Consider the following 11,536-nt stretch of genomic DNA (forward strand, 5'->3'; position numbering starts at 1 on the left):
AAAAAGTACACGTGAAAAACTCTTTTATTGATTTAAATATTTTTATATACCAAAATCTACTATTGATCCAGATATTTTTATAAATGATAGCCACTAGTGCAAAAAGAACAATATAATTTTAAAATTTACACCCGATATACTAAAAACGGATGTAATTAAGAAACACGGTGGCAATTTTGTAAATAATAAATTATTTTAAGTATTAATATGTGTCAATTTACACCCTATTTTTTAAAAACGGGTGTAAATTAAAATTATTTTTATAATCAAATCTCAATTACTCCCATTAAATTTAAAACAGGTGTAAATTTAACTAGACTAAAAAAAGTTATTAATTTTATAACTTAAAATATTAATCATTAATATAAACACATTTAAAAACTACGATCTATTTTATTAAGGACTTATGTAACCTATTTTATTAAGGACTAATGTAATCTATTTTATTAAGTTTACAACTTAATAATATTCAATAATAAAAACATTAACAAATTCAAAACACGGTGTCTTCGAAACCCATTTTTCAATTAATTGCATGAACCTTTCTCTTTGAAACCCGTCACATCGCCTGAAAAAGTGCATACACGTCGGAGAATTGGGAGACACTGAGAAGCGAGAAATCTAACCATTTTCTAAACTCCTTTCTCGCATTTCCATTGCGTATTTCGGATTTTTCGATTCACCTAATGACTCCGTCATCAGAAACTTCCGTTCGTAAAAAACACGATTCCTTCGTTTCTCTACGGTTCCTCACCTAAAACCCTATCGATTATTCACCAGATCATCAACTTCGGCCCCGCTCCTTCGGCCGCTGCGACGTCTTCATTCACCAGAACTAGATAGGTCAGTTGGGCTTTGAAGCTTCTCCGAAGGAATCCAGTAAGATGGAGATGTACTTTGGATTTGACACAACTCATGTTGCTGCTAGGTGAATCGTTGAACTTATTTCATTTTTTGGATAATTCATTTTTCTAATTGTTGAATTGACTTGGAGTTTTCGATATAGAGCAGGGGCTTTGAAGCTTTGATCTTTAGAATGTTCATTCACTGTTTGATGAATTGATTCAGAGAGATTATGACTGTGTTTTGTCTCCGAGTGGGACTTCTACTGCCGCTTTAATTCAAGGAAAGTTTCTAATGGTTACGATTTGACGGGTTCGACGAATTACTCGAAGAATTTGAGTTCTGGTTTTGGTTCTCGAGGTGTTTATCCTATAATCATTTCAATTCTCTGCAAATGTACCACTGATTTGTCATATCATTATTGCTTAGAATTTTGTAGTTACTCTATTAAAAATATACCATAAAGCCAAGATTTCAATTCATTGCTTGTAACCTACTGTAAAATTTCAATTGCAAGCCAAACTATAAGGGTTGTTCATTTCACTTGGTTGGTTGTGGATTAAAATTCTGGTCTACCTGCTTTCTGATTATTTTATGGTTTCTGGAATTGTAGGTGTTGATTTTGTAATATTGATTTTAGGGAGTGAAAGTTCGGTACCTATAAAACATAACTCCAAAAAAAAACTTAGTAAAGGAGTTATCATTGCAATTTTTGTTGGTGGAGTTGTTCTGTTGTTTTTTGTAGTACTTGTCATTGTTCTTTGTTGTTTAAAGAAAAAAGATAATGGAAGCTCGAGAGTTGTTAAAGCGAAGGGACCTAGTGGTGGTGGAAGGACAGAAATAGTGAAAGAAGAATTTGGAAGTGGCGTGCAAGAATCTGAGAAAAACAAATTGGTTTTCTCTGAGGGCTGTTCTTATAATTTCGATCTCGAGGTTTCGTTGAGAGCTTCGGCCAAGGTTCTTGGAAAGGGAAGTTACGGAACCGCATATAAGGCTATATTGGAGGAAGCAACAACAGTTGTAGTGAAACGGTTGAAAGAAGTTGTAGTAGGAAAGAGGGAATTTGAACAGCAGACGGAGATTGTTGGAAGCATTGGAAATAACCTAAAGGTCGTTCCACTCCACGCTTGTTATTATTCGAAGGATGAGAGGCTTTTGGTTTGTGACTATTTCCCAAATGGCAATCTATCTATACTCTTGCATGGTATGCATTTCTGTTTCTCTTAGTTTCAGTTTAGGCTTATGAAATTGAATACTAAAGTTAAGAGATGAAATTTGTTATAATTTAATTTGATGACATACACTAGGACAGGCGGACGAGCTAGCTTAGATTTGAACATGGGAATAAAAATCACTCTCGGAATTTCTCGGGGAATTGCACATTTACATTCAGTTGGCGGTCCAAAATTCACACACGGAAATGTGAAATCCTCCAATGTCCTCATAAGCCAAAATTACGATGGCTGCATTTCAGATTTCGGCCTGACACCAATCAAGAATGTTCCTGCGACCCCATCCAGAACCGCAGGGTACCGTGCTCCCGAGGTAATCGAAACTCAGAAACACACTCATAAATCAGACGTGTACAGTTTCGGTGTCCTCCTTTTGGAAATGCTTACTGGTAAAGCGCCACAACAGTCTCCAGTATGCGATGACATGGTTGATCTGCCTAGGTGGGTTCAGTCTGTCGTTAGGGAGGAATGGACCGCCGAGGTTTTTGATGTGGAACTAATGAGGTACCAAAGTATTTTTTTCTAAAGAAAACATAGACTAGATACACTAAATACATATATCAGAAAAGAAAAAAAAACTTAGTATCTGGTCTATTTGTTGTATATAAAAAGTGAAAAAAATAAATTATAACAAGTATATGAGGGAGTAGTATGTTTGATACTGAACCATAGTTTTTCTTGGTAATTGCTTCTATTGTATGTTGTAATTTTGGAGGTAGTGGTATTGATCCCCATTATTATTATTATTATTTTTTGAAGAAGCCAAAGGTATTGATCCCCAATTAAGCCTTTTCAACATTATTTTATGATGGAGACGTTGCAACCACAAGCAAAACATATTAGGAGGATCTGAATTACTCTTCTTTGTGAAAGTGGGACATTGGGCATGGTTCTTGTTTCCATATAGAAAAATGAATGCAATGATTTTGAATATTTTCAACTATGTTTCAAGTTTCTACTCTCTTTTCCCCAAGGATAGAAAGTGGTAAAAAAAACAGTACATTGGCTTTGGTTGCTTGTGATTTAAGTCATTTAGAAGATGTTGCACCCTTGAAGGAGAAATTGGGAAGGCCATTATCAAAGCAAGAAAGAAGTGGGATAGGTGTGAGCAAACTTAGGCTGTTTCTGGAAGAAATACTACAAAAGAGGTTTGTGAAAAGTGAGCATGCTTTAGTTCCACAATGGTTGAGAAGTAATGGAAGTGTTACTAGTTCAGCCCACCATTTTGCATCTTCATCTAATCACACTGGTAATTTCTATGCCTGATTATTTTTTTTATCGTTTTATATATTCATCAATTCAGAATATTATGCACTTTTCTGATAGTAGAATTAGCATCTTATAATTATTACTTTTTTTGTTCTTTCCTTTTCTTATTTGTTTAAGAAATGTAGAATTTTGGATTTTGTTTTTAGTTTACTAAGTTATCTCTATGAGAAAGAGGAAACGATAATAAATTAATGGGTTTAACATTGTTGTGTAGATACTCATACTGTAGCTCACTCAAGGAATAGGTCTTCTAAGACAACTAGTGATTTTGATAGTCCTCGTTCTGTGTTTCTTGAACGGGCATTTTCGTCATATTCTCGGAGGGGCATTATCAACGACTCGGTATGGTTACCATTGATACATGTGGCTCTTTCTTGTAATAATTTGTTGTGTCTTGTTTTTTTTCATACAAAAAACAATTGCTTCTCCAGGACGTGGTATTTTGGCCAGGGATGAATCCAATGCTACATGTGGAAAGCGGTTGGATTCAATTGGACTAGAGAACACCGAAGCTAACCGTCAAGCATGGCGTAAAATTATATATGAAGAAAGTGTTATGACTTAGTTAAAATATAATTTTTATGTGTATGATTTTATAATACTTGAAATATTATGACTGTACATGAATTTGTACTTTTTGGTTATATTAAAAATATTTTGACTTAGTTAAAATATGATTTTTATGTGTATGATTTTATAATATTTACAATATTATGACTGAAAATAAAATATAACTAAATGGTGTTTATGAAATAGGGTGTAAATAGATATAATTGTTCATTCATAAATGGCGTATTTACACCTGATTTTTACTAAAATAGGGGGTAATTAAGAATATATTTACACCCGATATTTATTAAAATAGGGTGTAATTAAAACATAATTAAGGCAAATTACACCAGATTTTTATTAAAACAGGGTGTAATTAAAACGTAATTACGCCCATTTACACCCGATTTTTATTAAAACAGGGTGTAATTAAAACGTAATTACGCCCATTTACACCTGTTTTTTATTAAAATAGGGTGTAATTAAAATGTAATTACGCCCAATCACACCCGATTTTTATTAAAATAGGGTGTAATTAAAAACGTAATTACGCCCAATTACACCCGATTTTTATTAAAACAGGGTGTAATTAAAAACGTAATTACGTCCAATTACACCCGATTTTTGTTTAAAATAACGGGTGTAAATTCGTTAGACATTTCTCACCCTGTGGATATACACCCGATTTTTATTAAAAATAATTGGTGTAAATTTAATAAAAAACGGGTGTAAATTAACATTTTTGTACTAGTGATCTAAACATGAATAATATTTGTATACGGGAAAAAAATTATTATTGATAAAAATATTTTTATATACGAAAGATGGTATTTATGATTCAAATATTTATGATCCGAAAATGGTATATGGGAATAAATGTATTATTGATTTAAATATTTTGATACACGAAAAATTTTATTATTGATTTAAATATTTTTTTCTTATTTAATCTTCTATTTAATATAAATATATTACGTAAATAAATGCGCGTACCTTACCAGAACTTGTGCGTATGTACGGATTTGATACTAGTTATTTAGATGGGAGAAATGAATACTACAATTTGAAGAAAAATGATAGCCACTAATACTATATATTTAAATGAGAGGAACCAATACTACTATTAATAATTTTTTTTAGTTAAATTTATAATTTAATTTTTATCATATATTATCAATATATATTAAAAAAATATTTAATATACATTCTTCATTTAATAACCACCACCAACACTCGAATCCCTTCTCCTTATTTTTTTTAGCTCTGGACTCATTTAATAAAATTATCCTATTATTTCTCTCAATCTAACACATATTTTCCGCACCCGCATTGTAGACTTACTCTGTAGGGAGAAGAAAGAAAAAACCACACGACACAACAATTCCTCTGAATTTTCCTTTTTATCTTCCAAATCATAACCACTCATTTTCATTCATCTTTTCATTCTTGTTCATTCAATTTTTCAATCTCTCAACAAACATTTTTCTTTCATTCCAGTTTTATCATCTTTTCATTTTCAATCTCAATCTGAATCTCAAATATCTGCATTTTACTGTTCCAGCTGATACATTTTTATGTGTAAGTATCCACGTTGATCAGCCTTTGAATAAAAGGATCACGGATGATGTTCTTTTGGAATTAACCATTAGGGCTCAAGGTATTCATTTTTTTTATTAATATTATCTCATTATATTATACCTATGAAATAATATGTTTTCAAAAACCAATCTCTTCCACTCCTTCTTCTAGTCTTACACTATGTATAGATCTACCGCATTAACCTTTCTTTCCTCTCTCTTTCAAATTTCTCTAAAGACTTTACAAATCAGTTTGTGACTTTTATGTGTATGATTTCTCATTTTGACATTTTTGTTACCCTCATCGGTACCGAAAAGTACCGTGAATCCTCTTCTCTATTTTGATATTTTGTTCCATTTATGCTTCAAACCTAAAACCTCTCCTTTAAAACCCTAATTTTAAATTCAAAATTGCTAATTCTTTTAGATCCATTCAAATTTTCAGATCTCTTGTGAAATGACACAAAACACAACACTCTGTGATGGATCAGAGGTAACTAACCTCCACTTTACTTAAGTTTTGTTCCCAAAATAATTTCTTTCTTTTTTTATAATTCTAATCATTGTTTGGTTTTTCATATAGCTGCTGCTTTACCCAATTTAGTTTTGGTTATTGAGCTTTGCAGCACTTACCCAAAAGGACTAAGGTATGTTTTTTTCGTTCTTGACTAAAGGTGTATGTTGGAACATTATGTCACTATTCTAATATTTCTTATCTCTATCATTCCGTATTCTTTCCCAATATTACGGTTGCGGTAGTGTCCGCATCCGCATCAAACAGCAATTGAGGTGTGATCGTAAATCACATTAAAAACCATATTATAACGCCGCAACGACCGCATCATAATACTGCAGTGGTCGGATCGGCCTGCATCAAACCGCATCTGCCCACAATAGATTTTATATTGCTAGCAAAAATCATTTAATCTATCTTCCTTTCTATTTTTATCCTAGATTCAAGGTATGTTTTGAACAAATTAATAATTTTCATAATTTTCTTCAACTTTCACACTTCGATGTGAGACCAAGGATCAGTCGCTTTCCCTTTCCGAGATGCCGAAGACACTGGAATCTACGTACGAGTGTGGAACCTATCATGGAGAGACCTCAATGTAAAGAAACTGCAATGGTTGAGACAGAAAGCTCCTCTAGGGTGATTTTCTCAAATTAAAGAATTCATCTTTCAGTTGAAACTCAACACTATCTGTAGTATGTCTGTAGTAGCACAGTGCTCCAATATAGGATAGGTTCCATTTATTCTCCTCTTTAATCAAATTATGAAGTTGTTTTGTTTAAATTAAATCCAATAAATAAGGGAAGATATGTCATATCTCATATATATATATATATATATATATATATATATATATATATATATATATATATATATATATATATATATATATATATATATATATATATATATATATATATATATATAATATAAAATATTTTGTATTAATAATAGTCAAATGTTTGTGCGTTTGGATCTCCTATTTATAATATTGTTTCCAACTTGTATTGCTAGATATGCCATGAAAATACATATATGGGTAGACTCACCTAATAGGAAATATCATGATTGTTTCCAACAAGTTGTGCTAAATAAGTTAAAAATAAGATCACATAATAGTTCCAAAGTTTGACGAAGTAGAATTAAAAGAAAATCCCAAGTCTCTTCATAGTTATCAAGGCAACACCAGTATTTGATTTATATATATAATAAGCTCAACATCGATTAATACCATTAGAATATCATTTTATAAAATAAACAAGGGCTCATCCGAATAAGCTACATTATGGGTGAGCCTGTTATAAGGAATGATCATGAATTTAGACAATAACTCAACAACTCCCTACTCTTTCATTATCCACAAAATCCATTAATCATTTTCAAAGTCATACATACAAAGACAACTACTTAAAACTGAGAGCTCACTATGTGTGTACATATTGTTGTGACCATCATTTTGAAGTAACGATAGTTCAATCTAAGTCTCCTTCTCAATAAGAAAAGAAAGAAATGTGTTTTAATTAGAAACTAACCAATTCATGCCACAAACAAATTTACCATAATATGTACCCAAATCATAAGGAAATTAGGAATTGTTTTTCATTCATCGTCATGACCGAATGTATGAATTTTGGTCAAAATTTTATAATCAAGATTCAGTGCCGTTAACTTGCACCACTAGTAGCATTTTGTATTTGTTATTTACTTGGTCATATCCAAAGCCATAAGGCGTATTGTACCAATCTTTCGAAATAGATACATAACTTCTTTTGGATATCAAGCGGAGAGAAGGATTGTAGAGTCTGACACAAAGTGGAAAGTAATCAAATATAAAAAAGAGGTCGTTGCATGAACCTATAATATCACAATAGATATCCTTCCTGAAGAGGTGGGTACCGAGTGTAAGAAGGGTTGACGTGTTTTCTAATAATGACTTCAAAGAGTATGATACAATTTTCTCGGGTTGATTTCTAAAAGATAACACCAATTGTTTGTTGGTGATAGTTGGATTTGAGGTTGGGAATTGAAGATGATTCTTTGTGAATTGGGAATCAGAGACTATACGTTTTCATGATATGAACACACACACTTACATTGAAGAAGGGTTCTCACCGGAAGCCTTAAGAAGATCTCACAGATGAATACTTTCGGCAGGACGGGCAATGACATCGTTTAACTGAAATTAGGATTCATAATCAAAGGGTCAGTGTGTTTCTAATCCTAATAATGAGCTAAATTTTTCTATTTCAATAATTTTTCAATTTTTAAAATAGAGAAATGCTATTCTAATTAATTAGTAAATGGCATTTGGTTACCATTCCTGAAATAATCTTTCTTGTTAAATAGCATTTCTCTTTTTTTTTAAAATAAAAAAATGATAAAAATAAAGAAATTCAACTCATTATTAGGATTAAAAACACATCGACCGACCCGTTGATTGTGAATCCTAATTTCACTCAACCATGCCATTGTCCATCCTTCCTTCCTTCCTGAAGTACTCAATGGTGAGATCCACTTAGGGCTTCCGATGAGATCCCTCCTTTAATGTAAGTGTGTGTACAAATCATGGAAAAGTATAATATGTGATTTCCAATTTGCAAATAACCATCTTCAATTTTCAACCTCGGAACCAACCATGAACAACCAACAATTAGTGTTTTCTTTTTAGAATCAACTCCGGAAAATTGTATCCTACTCTTAGAGCCATTATTAGAAAACACATCAACTCTGTTAAACTAGGTACCCATCTCTTCACCGAGGAGATATATTATGATACTATAGGTTCATGCAACAAACTGTTGTTTATCTTTGATTACTTTCCAATTTATGTCAGACTCCGCAATCTTTCTCTCGTCTTGATATCCATGCTGATCTTCAACACATGTTTCGGAAGATTAGTACATTAGATATTATGAGTTTGGATATGACCTAGTAAATAGCAAATACAAAGTGCTCCTAGTTCTGCAAGTTAAGGGTCATGATTATCAAATTTTGATCAAAATATATACATTTGGTCATGATGATGGATGTAGACCAATTCCCATATGATTTGAGTACGTGTTTTGGTGAATTTGAGAGTGAAACTATGAATTGGCTAGTTTCTAATCTATACAAGTTTCTTTCTTTTCAAGCTAAGAAGGTGAGTTATGTGGAACTGTTGTTACCTCCGAATGATGGTCACAAAATTATGTTCACATATTGTGAGCTGTCAGTTTTGAGGGATTGTCTTTGCATGTCTAACTCAAAAAATTATCATCGGATTTTTTGGATAATGAGAGAGTACGGAGCTTTGAAGTCATGGACTAAGTTCATGATCATTCTTTATAACAAGCTTACCCTTAATGTGGCTTATTCAGATGATCCCTTGTTTATTTTATAAAATGATATTCTACCAATATTTGGGAAAATATTTCCACTTGGAAAACGTTTTGTATCAACCAATGAGGCTTGTTTACATTGGGATCTCTCCTAGTGAGTGAACCCATCCCACCTGAATAAGGTCCACACTTGTTCGCCAATTCCACTGGCTTCGGCATCTCAGAATGGTAGAGAAAATTATGCTTGGTCTTGCATCGAAGTGTGAAAGTTCAAGAAAAATAAGAAGATTTTGGAGTTGGAATGAGAAGAAGGAAAATGAACAACGATGGAAAAGTGATTGATAAAACATTGAAATATGCAGAGAAGGAAAAAAAAGACAGTGTGATAGACAAAACAAATGTTGTGGGATTGTTAAATTGACTTTACATGTTGCAGTTAGTTGTAGGTGGCCAACTGTGGTTATTCTATTATAAACATAAGCATAATTATAAAATTAACTAGTTACAAAAATATCTGAGAAAATAAGAAAATGATGTGAACAGAAATAAACAAAATATTATTTGTCTACGGTTAACCAAACAATATGAGCGACCTCCTTTTAAGGTTTTGCTTTGATATTGTTTTTCATTTGGACATTTTTGTTTCACGCATATTAATAATAATAGGATTTCCCTTGTTTTGCGGCCAACAACTAATATAATAAGTTAAACTTTATTTGGTGACCGTTTAGTGAAAAAGACTTCCTGTTAAATAGCATTGCCCTGAACTAATTTATCTATGAAGATTGAAGGAGCACTATACCCTTAGTCAGAAAGAAAAGAAACACATTTAGCCAATAAAGAAGGTGTGAATTATTTCTTCTTTTACTTTATAATGAATTATTTCTTCAAGCATACAAGTTTTTATAAAAATAATAAATCATTTCACATTTTTTTACCATACTCAACTAATCCCTCTTAACAATTGAACATATCAAGAAACCAACATTTCAACTTTTCATGTTTTAAAAAGATGGAAAAATGAATATGATTGAAAAAATAATTAGACAAGAGAAATAAAAGCAAAATTCGAGAATTTGTAAATCGATTTGATTCTGGATTTGATAATGGACCTCGATTGTGACTTTGTTTGTGGTGGTTGCAAACATGATTTCGGTTGAAAACCGGTAATCTAGGAATTTGTGTATGAATCTGATCAGAGACAGTAATTGTGATTTTTCCTAAAAATAGTGATTGCAAATATTACCATTCATTTGTCTTTATAATCGTATACATAGGGTTTATTAACATCAGTGACTTTGTCTGACATAAAAATCGGCAACGACAGTAAGGATTTTGCCAATAATATATAAAATAAAATGCTACAAATCCTTGAACCAGAAAATCAATTTTACTTGAAATATGTATTTTTAATCCAAATAGTTTGATATTTATATTAAAAATCAAATTTAATGATCATAGTTATTCCATTTAATTATATGTAAATGTTGAACTATATTTTTAAAGGAAAATGCTAAACAGTATACTTAAGACACTGTGATTAATGTGATTAATAACATATATTCTCGAGACACACTTTAAGTGATTATAATGCTATTATTATTATTATTATTATTTTTTTTTTTTTTGCTACCAAAGAAAAAAATGCTATTATTTTTTAGAAATTCATGTAATTAGTACATTGAAAATGCATTGGAAATTAAAATATTGACTTTTATAAACAATATTTTATTTACTTAGTAATTTTTAAGAGTACCCTGCCCTCAGTGCACTCGATAACAAGACCTTATTTTTAAATATAATACTATATTTTTAATTAGGTCAGTATTTTAGTCATAAAAATCCTATGATTTTGCCCAGTCGTTGCCAATTTTTATGTCAAAACCAAGTCACTCATGTTAACAAACCCTATGTATACGATTATAAAGACACGTGAATGGTAATATTTCAATCACCTTTTTTAGGAAAAGTCACAATTAAGGTCTCTCATTATATTCATACACAAATTCTTAGATTACAGTTTTTGAATAACGAAATCATGTTTGCAACCACCACAAACAAAGTCACACAAACAAAGTCACAATGAAGGTCCATGATCAAATCCAAAATCAAATTTACAAATTCTGGAATTTAGCTTTTATTTTTTTTTGTCTAATTATTTTTTCCATCATATTCATATTACCATTTTTTTAAAAACGGTTAGAACATGAAAAGTCGAAATGCTGGTATTCTTGA

The 11,536-nt window shown here is 31.4% G+C and overlaps 1 protein-coding gene across 1 annotated transcript; it reads left to right on the forward strand.

Annotated features, from left to right (window-relative positions):
- The first annotated feature begins 1,437 nt into the window (after positions 1–1,437).
- On the forward strand, positions 1,438–2,601 carry LOC131636106 (probable inactive receptor kinase At5g58300). Its single transcript, XM_058906757.1, has 2 exons — positions 1,438–2,059; positions 2,156–2,601. Exons 1-2 carry the CDS (start codon positions 1,438–1,440, stop codon positions 2,599–2,601), a joined length of 1,068 nt encoding a protein of 355 aa, XP_058762740.1.
- Positions 2,602–11,536: the final 8,935 nt, after the last annotated feature.

The sequence above is a fragment of the Vicia villosa genome, unplaced genomic scaffold (genome assembly GCF_029867415.1).
Source record: "Vicia villosa cultivar HV-30 ecotype Madison, WI unplaced genomic scaffold, Vvil1.0 ctg.001633F_1_1, whole genome shotgun sequence".
Taxonomy (NCBI): Eukaryota; Viridiplantae; Streptophyta; class Magnoliopsida; order Fabales; family Fabaceae; genus Vicia; species Vicia villosa.